The following is a 14,592-nucleotide window of genomic DNA, read 5'->3' as shown; positions in this document are numbered from 1 at the left end:
ATCCATTCGTTAAGATACATAGAAATTGTTATAATTTTTTTTGCAAAAATTATACAGTCAATTTAAGACTCAATATTGTGTTAGTTATTGCTTCATTGGTCCTATTATTTTATTTGATTGCAATTGGGCATTGTTTGTGTTTGAATGGTATCGAAATTTTGTTTCAACATCATATTATTACAAAAAAAGACATTTGTATTTGTATGGTCGTTCTAATTTTGGTAAGACGTATTTTATACCATTATTATTATTGCATTATTTGTATAATCGTGTATATTGTTAGGATAAGCATCCATTGTTTGATATTTCTAATGAACATAAAGTTATTGAGTTTGAGGAATTTGATTCTCGTAAATATAATTTAGAATGGATGAAACAGTTATTAGCCGGTGATCCATGTTATATTAAGCGAAAATATTATGATGAAATAGTTTATATTAATAATTGTCCAATTATTATTATATCTAATTATCCACCACCACCTTTAGATGTAGCATTTGAAAATAGGGTTCAAGTTATTGAAGCAAACGTTCCTTTACAGGGTATCGTCGCACAGGCTACGCAAGAAGCTACTACCGTCGTCATAGGAGATATTGATTCTGATTGATGTATTACAGACGAAGATATAACAGGAGGAAGTATCGCATACCAAGGAGATTATCTGGTACATGGAATTATTCAAAATGTTTATATGCCCAACACGTAAAAATGACTCAACCGAGAGATAATGAAGTTGAAACGATACCAGGAATCAATGATAGTGAGAATGAAGTTGCTACTTTTCCAGACAACGATTCAACACACCAATAACGAATTGATGGAAAAGCCTAGGTGTTATAAGAATATTGGCTAAAATTAAATCTCAAGAAATGACAGACGTGTGTTGGAAGAAGACTAGCACTTAAGTCCCAGTAAATTAGATGACACAGACGCCAATAATGATTATGAACCAACCACTGATGCAGATTCAACATCACACTCTTCAACAAAAGAGAAATATAAAAAAAGAACGGAAATTGTACGGGATGGATGAAAACGAGAAAGGCATACTGAACAATGGAAGAGTACTCAACGCCACAAGAAGCATATATTATATGGTGAGAATGTATTATATTTTACTGCATATAATGTACGAGGGTCATTCAATAAGTAACGAGACAAATTACTACTGCTCAAAAACAGCTAAATTGATCCGTATGAAACTTTCAGGACATAAAGTTGGCAACCTTGCGATGACATCTGATCAGCTGTTCAATTATATTTTGTAAACATAACCTCAAATTTACTCAGTTAACGATGGCGAGTCCGCTCGAGAATTGCACCGTGGAAGAACAACGTGCCGTGATCAGATTTTTAGTCGCGGAAGATGTAAAAAGATGAAGGTAGTAAAATCCACAAAAGAATGTTAAAAGTGTACGGAGACAATTGTTTGAATCGTTCGAACGTTTACAAATGGGTAGAACAGTTTCAAAGTGGCCGTACAAAAGTTTCTGTCGAGCAACGCAGTGGACGACCGATCGAAGTTGGGACTTCCTCTCTCGAATCTCGGATTGACGCGTTAATTCGGAACAATAGGCGTATCACCGTTGAACTGATTGAGTGAACTGTGAATAATGTTATGGAACTGTCCATAACATTATTCACAACAAGCTGCAGTACAAGAAAACCTGTGCGAGATGCGTGCCCAGACAACTCACGGACGCTCACAAAGAAACCCGGCTTCAAATCAGTCAACAGTTGAAAAATCGATATTCGACTGAAGGAGAAGGTTTTTTTTCAAAAGAATTGTAACGTGTGATGAAACATGGATCCACCATCTAAGGTTATTGGCGCCCGGAGCTTTTTTCAGTGCACTGCCGGCCTCCGGACAGTGTTCTCTCGTTACAAACAACACTGTCCATCACCGGACAGTGAGCTGTAAGAAGCTCCTAGGAAGAAAAAATCTAAGGGTCAGCAGCTGGATTCGAACCCGGGACCTCCGCGTGGGAGTCCAGTATGTTAACCTCATAGTTAATCCCTTCCCTAAAGCAATTTTTCAAACATCAGTGACGTAACATTCCACGATTATTTTTCTATTCAAGTATACCGACAATGTCGATGGCTTGTTTAGGTAAATTTCTACATCATTTAAGTGCTGGTAAACGGCGAATATTTCTTCGTAATAAAGACATGTTATCAAGCAATTATTATTATTACCTGTATTAGAATAACGTAAAATTGCCCAGCGAGGGATTGTTTGATAGGTAAAGACATGAATGTAATTCTAAATTTTATAAATACAATTCATATTAAGAAGTATTTGCCTCATTTAATTTGGAAAATTCTTATTTACTATTTTATTATTAACAAGATCAGGATTTTATATCCAAAGACCATTAGCCTCCAAAAACTATATTCGATTATTATTTAAACAAAACAAAAAAGTTTTCAATAGTCAATCTTGCATTAAATGTAATTTAGGAAATAAGCAAGATGTACCCCAACTTTTCTGTTCTAACCAGTATATTCCCAGATCAGGGAGAAATATTATAAATATTTCTATTAAAGAGACCGAAGATGTTATTCTAAATGTTATCAATATTTTAGATGTAGACAGCATAGAAAAACTAAATCGCTTTTTTTACTACATTGTCAGAAGCCTCTGAATTTAAGGAAAGATTCCAGTTAGCAGGGCCATTCTATTTTTAAGATATTATGTTTATGAAAAGCTTTTTGTTTTATTTATTCTTTTGATTTTTTTTTTTTTTTTTCCTGTTTGTGTTATTATTTTGCCATTCTTTCCAAAACAAGCTCCTTCAATGAGCCTCATAGGCTTAAATGTAAGAAAATTAAAAATAAACATTAATATTTCAAATGATCATGTAAAAGTTTCATTATTTTGTGTTTAATGTTTCATTAAAGACCTTGCTAAAACTCGTTTCTTAAAATTACCTTCCTTTACCGCAGCTCATCCTAACCCTCTCATATAAACATTACCAGGTAATCCTCCTCCAAGGAGATTGAAGAGAAGATGGACCAGCGATCTACTCTCATCATAAAAGCAGTATAGTACATTCACGTTAATAGAGTGACACCACTGGGTGCCTTCTCCGATCATATTCCTGATATTCTTATACTGCCTTTGCTTGTTGCAACAATCAGTTGTTGCAGTTGTGAATTTCAAAAAAAAAAAAAAAAAATGGGAATATCTGTCTTGCGAATAAATAATGTTCTACACCAGTAACTATTGCTTCAGCCGAACTATCGTTCTGTAGATAGAGCAATACTTTAAAAGCACGGCAAAAATGCAGAAAAGGGGACTGCATCAAATTAGTGAAAACAAAAAAGGTGATTTCAGCGAAATTATCAAATTTTCAGAAATAAGTAAATAGTTGAAACTTTTAGTATCAAATATACTAAATATCCATCTTATTTATATAAATATAAATAGATTTTATCGTTGATTTTATCCACCGTAACAGCATTTTTATTGTAATTATAATATAAATTTATTGTCAATAAAAATACAATAAACATGCGTACGCAGACCTTTAAAATTAACGATATCATCTAGCATTGTTTGTTCCAATTTTAGTATAACATATATACCGCCGAAGCGAGTACAAACAACCTCTTGAAAAACAACAAATAGTAATATCAAACAAAAAGATGGAGGTAGATATCAGGCTAAGAAACAGAAAAAGGGTCAATATAAACTTAGAAGGCAAGAACTACGAATCGGACATTCCGACTTACCAATACGAAAGGTTGTTGTGGGCAATCAACAGGTAACTGAAATAATACCTATCAATGAATATGGGCTTTGCCCAACTCACAACTGTTTGTTGGAGGTACCCGCCTAATGTTAAGTCTATGATAGTGTAGGGGGACGGAATTATGGGTTTTTGAATTATAATTATAGTTTTATGGAAATTAAAATGTTATACATGGGGAATGAGAATGTAACACTATACCGTAGACATTAGTATGCAGAGTCATGAAATTGCTAGGAGCATTGTTCGCGCTGCCGGCAGAATGGTGGGGGCCTGGAGAGTGGTGTGTGTGTGTGTGTGTGTGTGTAGGTGTGTCTATGTGGGTATGTGTGAGCTGTGGCATGGAAAACAAAGAGGAAGAACCCTAGACAGTGGTGTAACAAGGAGTGGGACTGGTACTGTATGAGAGGAGAACGAGGACTACCCGAGACAGTTCAAAGTTTTGGCGAGGGCATCCTAGAGCTACAGGTATTAGCAGTGGGTAAGCCAACCAACTCTGATTGTCTTTTGGGTTGCCACTCTCTGGGTCTCGGTAGGCAGGGTGACGGGCGGTAGGGAGACTGGGAGTAGAGGTTTCGTTAGAAGTCTGATAAAATATAGTTATACCTAATCATGTATTCGTAGTTATTTGATGGATTCTTTAGTTAAGGGATTATTTTATCATGTATTCGTAGTTATTTGTTTTATCGTTCAGTTCAGGGATTGTATTATCACTTATAAGTAATATTTCAGTTATAATTGTAATGGACCAGTGTGCATTTAGTTCAATTAAAGGGTTTTAAAGTTCGACCAGGTTTTTGTTTTATTAAGACTCCCTAAAGTCTGGGAGAGGGGAAGCATTACAATAGCACAATCCTTGGGACCTGTTCGATCCTCGAAGGGATGTGCGGCCCCCCCCCCGGCCTAGAATTTATCTGTTGGTGCTAATAGCGCAGCATTGTCCGGTTGGCAGCACTGGAGAAGACAACGGAGAGGGGGCTCCAGCGTGTGCCTGGGAGCTCGAGCCAGTTGCCCTTGGGCACTCAACAGAGCTAGGAGTGTCGAATGACTTTATGGGCAGTAGTGTATAAGTGTGACTGTGACGCCATGTTGGCTTCTTTCCGGTCAGGTCTTAAAAACCTCGTGCACGTTTCTTTGTGTAAAAATTCAATACTGAATTGGTCATGACCATGATTATGTTGTCTTTCAACCACCTGTAAGATATATATATATTATTTATTTATTGTAACTAATAATAGACATATGTTCCTGTATTATACTGTCTGGTATATTGAAATTATTATTAAATCAAGTGCAGTGTCTGGCAGTACAGAAATCAATTATAGACATTTGTCCATCATGTATTATACTGTCTGGTGTATTAAAACAATTGTTAAGTCTTGTGTCCCTTTGGGCATTATATTTGTTTATAAAGAGACATTGCCCTTTATTACTTTTGCGTTGTATCTGTCTGTTTTCTTGTACCTCAATTGGTATTACCTTGTAAAACAATAATCTTTTCTTTTAATAAAATAATATATAGTTGTATTTGTGTCAAAGGTATTCTGAGTGTTGGTGGCGTCCCCCACCCTTCCCAACCTTTAATATTAGTTTATCATAATTCTCCTTTTCCAGTCTGCTCTCCCAATTTCTGCTTTTAATGCCCTTTTGTCTCTCTAACCCCCCCCCCCTCCTCTACAAAAATTCTTCAGAACCTATGACTGCTTTTATCAACTTAGCCAGATCAGTAGCGGGAACGTATGCAGATAAGTGGATCAACGCCGTCAACAGAGACTTGGCCAACTTGCCTGAAATTAATACATTGACCTCTCTTGTAAGAGGAAGGAGAGCCCCAGATGTGCTCTTAGGATCGAGGAATGCAAGTCGAGCACACATTCCAGGCTATGTTTTGCTCAAGACTCTGTTTAATACTGAGAAACTAGATAATATGCATGCAAAAAAACACACAAAGGGATATATTGCATCAAGAATGCTTTTCTCTAATCCCGTGTGGACAGATGACTTCAGTTTCTCAGGAAGGGAAATGTTCTTTACATACCTAAAAGCCAGCAGTATGGAGTGGAGTAGCAGTATGGTCCTGATTCCTTCACTGAGATCGAAATGGCCAAACAAATCTACTTTCATTCATTCCTTGGAACTTACACTGCGGACCTAACTACATTTTCAATTAATTGATTTTTTGTTTCTTTTTTTTTTTTTTTTCCTTAAATACATAAAAACAATTTTCGTTTACCACAAATCTTCGAAGTCAATGCCAAACTTTTTTTTCATGTAAAAAGCATTAGTTTTACTTTGTGATTAATATTAGTTTATTTATTTATTTATTTTTTGTAATAATAATAAATATAGTTACTTATATTGGCAAAAGAGTGAGTATTCTTGTTTGCCCCCTCTACCCTACACAGCTTCAGTACAGAACTTTAAGTGAGCAAATTTAGCTATTAAGATGGAGTGGAAAGGAGAGAGCTGCCAAAAATCCTAGTCTTGAGCACGGTTCAGGAGAGAGGTCCTGTTTTTGTACCGAAGATTGAAAGCGCAAAAGTTTGTACGTTAAAACCCTCACTAGGAAAAGGAAAATATCTTATCATGGAAGTTTTCATCCAAAACTTGTTTCAAGTTTTTCTTTCCTTAAATTAGTGATTAGCCATTAACAAATCCATTAAAAAGTATGGATGAGTTATAAAAATAGTTATTGCAAAAATTTAATTTTAATATTCTCTTTAATGTAAATAAAATTTGGTAATTTTATCTTATATAGGAAAAGAGAAAACATTTTTCAATGTGGGTGTTTTCTTTAATATTGTGCTTTTTCGTGCAGTTATAGTGTTAGATCAATCCTCATACAATTGTCCTACTAGACACTTTTAATTATTAAAATTTGAATAATTTTTAATAAAATGCCCATCACAACGAGTACACTGCAGCTACAATTAATAATATAAAAATAATTCTGCCTTAATTTATTTTACTGCGTCTAAACAAAAATATTGAAATTCTTCCAGTTACCAGCGGACAATATTTTTCTTTTAATGATTTAAGGCGCGTCAACTTCTGATGTTATTAGCGCCCAGAGCTTTTTTCAGTGCACTTCCGGCCTCCGGACAGTGTTCTCCCGTTACAGGCAACACTGTTCATCACCGGACTGTGGACTGTAAGAAGCTCCTAGGAAAAAAAAAAAAATCTAAGGATCAGCAGAGGGATTCGAACACGGGACCTCCATGTGGGAATCCAATACGCCAACCCTTCCCTGGCGGACAATATTATCACAATTAAGATATATAACCCTCTCAGATAATAATTTCTTCTAAAATTGAATTCACAGGTGAAGTATAAAACTTAGTTTATGGTAAAAAATTATGAACATGTACAATTCGAAGAACTATACTTTGGAAAAAATCGAAGTATGTTTAGCAATTTCAGGTCGGTTCCTGACTCTAATAACATTGCTCAACAAAAATTAATAATTAAAAAAAAAAGTTCACTTCTTACACAAAAAGTTGTGGTTAATTCGTTGATCACATAAAAATATAAACCTAATCGTAAACTAAATTAAAATGATAACATTTCCCGCAAATACTTGCGAGAGAAATTGCAAATTATGGGAACTTACTCATTTCGGAAATCTCATATGAAAGTTAACTACATAATCGGAGTTGGTACGCTGAACTGATATTCCAAAAGGCTCTGTAGGATGAAATGTAAAAGCTACTAAACGGCGAGCAGCTGGTGGTGCAGAGCGTCCCGGGGAGCCAGCCCAAATTCTGAACTTGAGAAGTCCAGAGTCTCTGGCATAAAAACTGTAAAACATTAAGGAAACGTTTAATTGCGAGTATTGAATGGGGAAAAAAATAGGTGAGTGGACAAGAGTACAGCTTACCAACAATAATTGAAAATAGAATTTGGTAATTTCTCTTAACAGATTGAACACTTTAAAAAAACTATAGTGCTTTATTATTTTAAGAAATCATATTACTTAAAAGTTGTTTCATTTTATTTTGTTATTTTGACTTGTGTATGTGCTTGGCCCTTATAGGCAACAATTTACACGCAAAGATGAATCTTAATAGTATTATAAAAATGAGTTGTATTTCTAAACAGGGTGTTCAGCATTACGGTAACTTCGGGAGGCGATTCTGGGCATCATTTGCAACAAAAAATTCTATATAAACTATGGCTCGATTCGGCTCCGTTATATAGATATTTTTAATTTTATGTTTTTTCAAGGTGTTACTACTTTTTAGCAAAAAGATGTCTATATTTCTCAAACTATTAAAGCTACAGCTATTTTAATAAGCTCATTAGAAAGGAGGTTAAATTTCCTTTTAAATAAGCTAATTTGTAATCCAAAATAATAATATTAAGTGTTTTACTTTGTGGCCCAAACATAGAAAATAGCAAGTTTCTAATTTCTTCCAAAAACTTTGACTTCACTTTTCTTAAAAACATTTTATATGAAAAAACCGTGCACTATTCAGGAAAAACATCTACATACGATCACCTTTCGAACGGTATACAATAATTGGGGTTATGTTAAAAATTGATGCAGAAATCTGTGATTAATTGCAAAAAAGTTGGCCTCAAAACAACGTCGGCTTTATGAAAGGAATTCACCTACCATAAGAATATAACTGATCAGAATCATCAAATCCAGTACGATTTTTTGCAAACGTGTAATTTAATAATTTATTTTATTACAAATAAACTTTTGGAATTAACAGGTTGTGAAGAGCTAATGAATAAGCCGAGAACTTACTTATCGCTCTAATCTCCAAGTTAAAAACTGACATGTTCTATCCTAATACGGCTTATAAAAACAAATAAATACAACAAGAAGAAAAGATAGTTTAAAATCTACATTTTCATTAGATATTTAGTTGTCATTTTGCTATTATTATGCCAACGTATTCGAATATTGAATATCGCGATATGTTATACAACTACGATTTCGTAGATTGGAATAGTGGAGGGAATATTCTAGATGTTTTCCTGATAGGGTGTTCCAAACGCTAAGACGATCGTGGAGGTGTACTGGCGGTTCGGTGAAGTATTCCATCCACTATTATTTAATTTGGGGATCAGAGCGAGTAATAAGTTCTTGGCTTATTCATTAGCTCTCCACAATCTCCTGTGTTCGGCTTATTCATTAGCTCTCCACAATCTGTTAATTCCAAAAGATTATTGAGTATTTCAAAATGATGATTTATTCACATTATTTGTCATATTTCTTTAATTAACTAAAGAACAACACACAGATCTAAACTCGTTAAACGAAAATCCTTTCTTTCGAAATTGGTACCTAACACTCATTTAACATCATATTCATTTTTCTTCTTTTTATTTTATTATTTATAATGTAAATTTTATATTTTTGAATACAGTTCTTAAATTAATTAATTATTAAATTACACGTTTGCAAAAAATCGTACTGGATCTGATGATTCTGATCAGTTATATTCTTATGGTAGGTGAATTCCTTTCATAACGCCGACGCTGTTTTGAGGCCTACTTTTTTGCAATTAATCACAGATTTCTGCATCAATTTTTAACATAACCCCAATTATTGTATACCGTTCGAAAGGTGATCGTATGTAGATGTTTCTCCTGAATAGTGCACGGTTTTTTCATATGAAATGTTTTTGAGAAAAATGAAGTCAAAGTTTTTGGAAAAAATTAGAAACTTGCTATTTCTTATGTTTGGGCCACAAAGGAAAATACCTAATATTATTATTGTGGAATACAAATTAGCTTATTTAAAAGGAAATTTAACCTTCTTTCTAATGAGCCTATTAAAATAGCTGTAGCTTTAATAGTTTGAGAAATATAGAAAACATTTTGCTAAAAAGTAGTAGTACCTTGAAAAAACATAAAATTAAAAATATCTATAAAACGGAGCCGAATCGAGCCATAGTTTATATGGAATTTTTTGTTGCAAATGATGCCCAGAATCGCCTCCCGAAGTTACCGTAGTCTTATGCTGAACACCCTGTATAATAAGGGTTTAGAAAAATGAATGATAAGAAAAGAAAAATTGCATACTGAAAAAGTATTCAAAAACTAGAATGTTGAAATAGTTTAACATATTATGACAAGAGTATAATTATAATATTTATTATTATATTAATAAATATTCCAATCAACTAAGGTAAAACAAAAAACAAAAAAAAAATACTCAAAAGAATGTGGTATAGTAATTTTTATTATAATACGAAAATTAAATAATACAAAAGCATATTACCGTATAGGGTGTTCTCCGCACGCTTTTGGACGTTCCATTGCAGAGACCCATTTATCATCATAACTGAAAAGTGACAGGTCCAAATATGGACTACTAGAATATGACTGTGCAGATATGGGTAACTGAGCAAGCATTCTTCGAGTAGCCTCTACTGAACCTCCATACTTAGCACTCATAATTGTTTGTTTGAATCTCTGTTGAAGGAGCCTGGAAAATTAGATATGAATCAACTTTCTCAATTAAAAATAAATCCAGAAGTGGAGTAGCAAGGTTCAAGTTGACATCTTGAATGGATTAAATTGAAAACCGTTTCATATCGACAAAGTGCTTAATGCCAAATTAAAAGCTTGAAAATGACGATGCATTTGATTTTTTTTTCAATAAATTTTCCTTAATTCTATTGTAATATCAACAGTTATTTTATTTAATGAATTCAGAGTATATTATTCTACTTCACTCATAATAGTGGGTTTAACTGTACTTCTAAACTCCGGCGCTTAATGATCTTACATGAAGAGGCGTCTTGGATTTAAAAAATAAGTGGATTAAGCTTCAGTTTATAATACATTTCATTTATACGTTCATACACTTAATGCTTGGACTTTAGTTACTTCCGATTTGTTGTAAACTGTTCGTGCAATTTTGATGAGTTCTTCCTGTAGGAAAAACCTAGGAAAATACCGTAGTAAAGAGCTACAACAATCAGATTTTTTTAAAGGAAACTTATTCGGCAAGGCTATATAAATTATTTTTGACATATAAAGTTCCGCTATAAATATTACCGGTAAGAGCTAAAATAGAGTAAATAGCCATAAGCGCTGAAAGCTTTCAATTGCCTTCTGATAGCAAGCACTTGACGTTAATATTTTGCCCATGATGTGATTCTCGAAGCATTAATGGAAATCATATGATTTTGAATCGTTTACATAAATCATATAGTTTCCAGTATAGAGTCTCGAGTATTAGCCAATTCATGGACGTCTCAATGGTCTATGCTAGAGATTCATAAAGGGACAAGATATCTTCCGCTCCTTATTATTAAATTAAAATCAAATTTAAAAATAAAAAAAAATAAAAAATGAGATTCGCAATCAAACATTAAAAATGAATAATACATTGTATAACTGTTATTACATATACTGTTATAATTCTCTATTATGTTTATTATAAGAGGTAAAATACCTACCTCGCATATAAATTATTAGAAGGTGAACACATGAAATGATTTCCCGCATTAGTTTTCGCATTTCTAAAATAATCACAATAATTTTCTAGTAAAAATAGAAGTTCCTGAGAAGTATTTTCGTATACAGCGAGTACCTGGGAGGGGGAAAAAAATGATTAATGTATGTGATTTTTAAATAATTCAAAATATGGTTATAAATTAGATAATAAATTACAATTAGTAATAGAAATTTAAAAAAAAAAATCAATTTGAAAGGCTTAGTTTGTTGTGCATAGCCTATTGTCAGCAAACCGTTGTAAACAAAACTTCTGTTAGGCCACGCCTATACTTTCCTTGAGTGCAAAGTGCTAGGTCTAGACTATATGGTACAAGAAATTTGTTAGGCTCCTCAGATAGAGAAGGTACAAAGTGTGGTAGCTTAGTGGAGAAGGGGTGGTTTTTGCCTTGAGCTCTTGTGTTTAAATTAAGATAAACATAAGGAAAAGGAACAATGGAAAGTAAATAAAAATAATTAAATTATTAAGAAACGGGAAGAACGTAATAGTGCTTGGGGAAGATATGGCGAAAACCCCTAACTCCTGAATAATAAATTACTTGAACTAAAAGGAAGAAAAAAGAAAAATAATAATAGCTTTTCCTACTGCCCTGTCTATAAAAAAAAATAATTACAATAATGTACAACCATTATAAAAGAACGGAAAAGTGAAACAACGCTGTAATTAAGAGAAAAAAAGAAAAACAATATTTTTCTGGAGAACCTAAGCAATTTGGCAACTTTACCCTATTTAATTTCCAGGGCAATCTCTCAAAATTTAATGCACCACATAGGATTAAAAGGTTATATTTGGGGCAGGTTTGGGGGTGGGACCGAATACGAAGGGTGCGTTCCACTAAGCGACCACAACGACCACGCTCACGACCGCGATTTTGCCCGTTCCATTTGTTTGCGAGCGTTGCGATCGAAAACCCAAGTGGAACGGACTGTGGGCGTTTTAACCGTTCATGTAAACATTACATATGGCGGCCTCGAAAATAAGTTAGAAGCTTGAAGAGGTTTTTTTTTAATTTTAACCCCATTTATAAGCAGTTATAATAAACTTTATTAATTATTGGTAAAGTTGACTTATATTAAAAGTATATATATAATTAAATTTTTTATATTACATTTTGGAGTATTTATAAAATTTACGTTTAAATAAAATTAAAGTGTCTTTTGTGGCAAGAGTTGGATATTTATTAATTATGCTTTAGAAAGTTCTTTATCTAGTTCCGATTAGAGTGGAATGCAATTTTACAAAATCGCAATGATAAAAAGCGAAAACTTAGGCCACGTATTATTAGCTATCAGAGTAATTGATCTTTATTCAGATGAAGAATTTAAATGTTATTTCAGGTAAATGATTTTGTGTTATTCAGTGATTTAGTATGTAAAGGAATAAATAATATTTATTTATTTTTTGTAGACTTTCGAGAACACATTCTATTATTTACATGAAATAATACTTTCATTTACATGAGATAATTTTTTCGGTCGCCATATTTTGTTTTAAAAATTGCGCCAACTCTCAATGCCCACTTCGACCCAGCTCTTAAGGTGGGGCGTTGTGTGAACGAAAATAGTGACGTCATTAGTGACGTTTTCGCCACGACCACAACGACCGCGGTCGCCAAGTGTAACACCTGAAAGTATGTTTTGGTCGTTGTGGTCGCTTAGTGGAACGCACCCGAAGAGGGGGGGAAACTACAAAAATATTTTCTAAAGAGACTGTACAGGTTGCCCACCAACACACTAAGTTACACGCTGTATATACGGCGTATATAGAAACGGGAAATTCGCCACTTTATAACTTTACACTGAAATTACATTTAAAATATATCAGCAAAATTCTAAAACAAGATTCGAATCGTCTGACCAGATTTCTGGCAGATGTAATAATGGAAAGGCATCTTTCTTAATTTAAACATCTTGTGAAAATAATCGATAAAAATAATGTACAATTCTCAATTAATAAACTCACACAAAATAATTACAGAAGTATAGTACTTGAGTATAACAGAAGTATAACTACTTGAAAGTATAACCAAGTCGCAAAAAGCACGTCTCATTGAGAGGGCCAGGCAAAATGAGTATCACAGGCAGTACAGTCAATTAAACCTACAGCAACCAATTGGGTATACATCAGAGGTAAAGAACATTAGAATGATTCAAATTATTTTTCGTGTAAGAGGTGAATTGCTGGATTTGAATTTTCAACCTTGGCTAGCAAATAGGAATTACACATGTTCGCTATGCAACATGGGTTGTATTGAAGATACTTATCACTTCATATCTGTATGTTCGGTATTAAGAGAATTTAGGAAAAGATATCTCGGGAAAATATTCATTGAACGTGACAGATATATGTGGACATGTTGAATGGTGTTACTAGCTGTACGGGTCTAATGAAATACGTGATAGTGGCATTGAAATATAGAAAATTTTTAGTTGCGGAGTTTAATTATAATTAAAATTGTAAGTTTTGTATTATTCAATTAAAGAGTGGAATATAATCTCTGAACCTAATAATTTCTGAATTATCATATAAGTACATATTATCAAACCAACAGACAGATGTTTCTATCAACAAAGTATCAAAGGTTAAAGTTGTGTTGCCCAGTTCAGTTGGTATATTATGTGTTCATTTTGTTTGCTTTTGTTATACAATCTTGTTTGTTTTATTTTCAAGATTGTTTGGATTAACTTAGTATTTATGCCAGGAAATATGTTAATAATATTGATGGGGACCACATTAGTATTGTGTTCAAATTAGTACACTTGAATGAACATCTCGACAGTCGGCCATAAGGCTATTGTCTACGATGTGAAAAAAAATAAAATAAAAAATAAATAAAAATAATAATAATAAACATAAACAAAGTTGTTGTTTTTTTAGTAATTTTTGTAGATGTATTTTGTGTTGCAACTGTATTTTATTTATAATATACATCATTATTCATTCAATCAACAGGTTATATTTATAAGGTCAATAATAAAATCATTCTACAATTTTAAGTAAATCTTTTTTAACAAAATTTTCATTTCCTACACGTGAATGAATGAATAAATAAATAATACAACAAAATAGAAATAGTAAACTTCCGATTGAAAAGAATAAATAAATGACTTTGCTTAAGCTTTTATATAATTATTTTTGCTTTACCTTTACTCTTTAGTCCAAAACTACCCAGTAATGAGGTCAGCATTATACCCACAGAGTACATTTTGATGAAATTCTTGCCCTTTCGCTTTTTGGCCTTGGCTATATCTAAAGTACATACCCAAGCGGGTATTTTTCTACCACACTAAGTTAAGCAGACTAGTCAGCCAGAAATTCTTCCACTACTGATCACCAGACACGTAGACAGAACTGACCTTTCTA

At 33.2% G+C, this 14,592-nt stretch overlaps 1 protein-coding gene across 2 annotated transcripts in view; it reads right to left on the bottom strand.

Annotated features, from left to right (window-relative positions):
* The window catches only part of abo (de-etiolated protein 1 abo), an 84,860-nt gene that overhangs the window by 49,716 nt on the left and 20,552 nt on the right, over positions 1–14,592 (bottom strand). For both annotated transcript variants that reach the window (XM_074137954.1, XM_074137944.1), the window contains exons 7-9: positions 11,174–11,307; positions 9,988–10,194; positions 7,363–7,549 (exon numbers count right to left, since the gene is read on the bottom strand). In XM_074137954.1, coding sequence (XP_073994055.1) covers positions 7,363–7,549; positions 9,988–10,194; positions 11,174–11,307 — 528 coding nt within the window. The remainder of the gene's footprint in view (positions 1–7,362; positions 7,550–9,987; positions 10,195–11,173; positions 11,308–14,592) is intronic.

This window comes from Rhodnius prolixus, unplaced genomic scaffold, assembly GCF_049639745.1.
Source record: "Rhodnius prolixus isolate KJV_2025 unplaced genomic scaffold, Rpr scaffold_1, whole genome shotgun sequence".
Classification (NCBI taxonomy): Eukaryota; Metazoa; Arthropoda; class Insecta; order Hemiptera; family Reduviidae; genus Rhodnius; species Rhodnius prolixus.
This window is presented reverse-complemented; position numbering and strand designations above follow the sequence as displayed.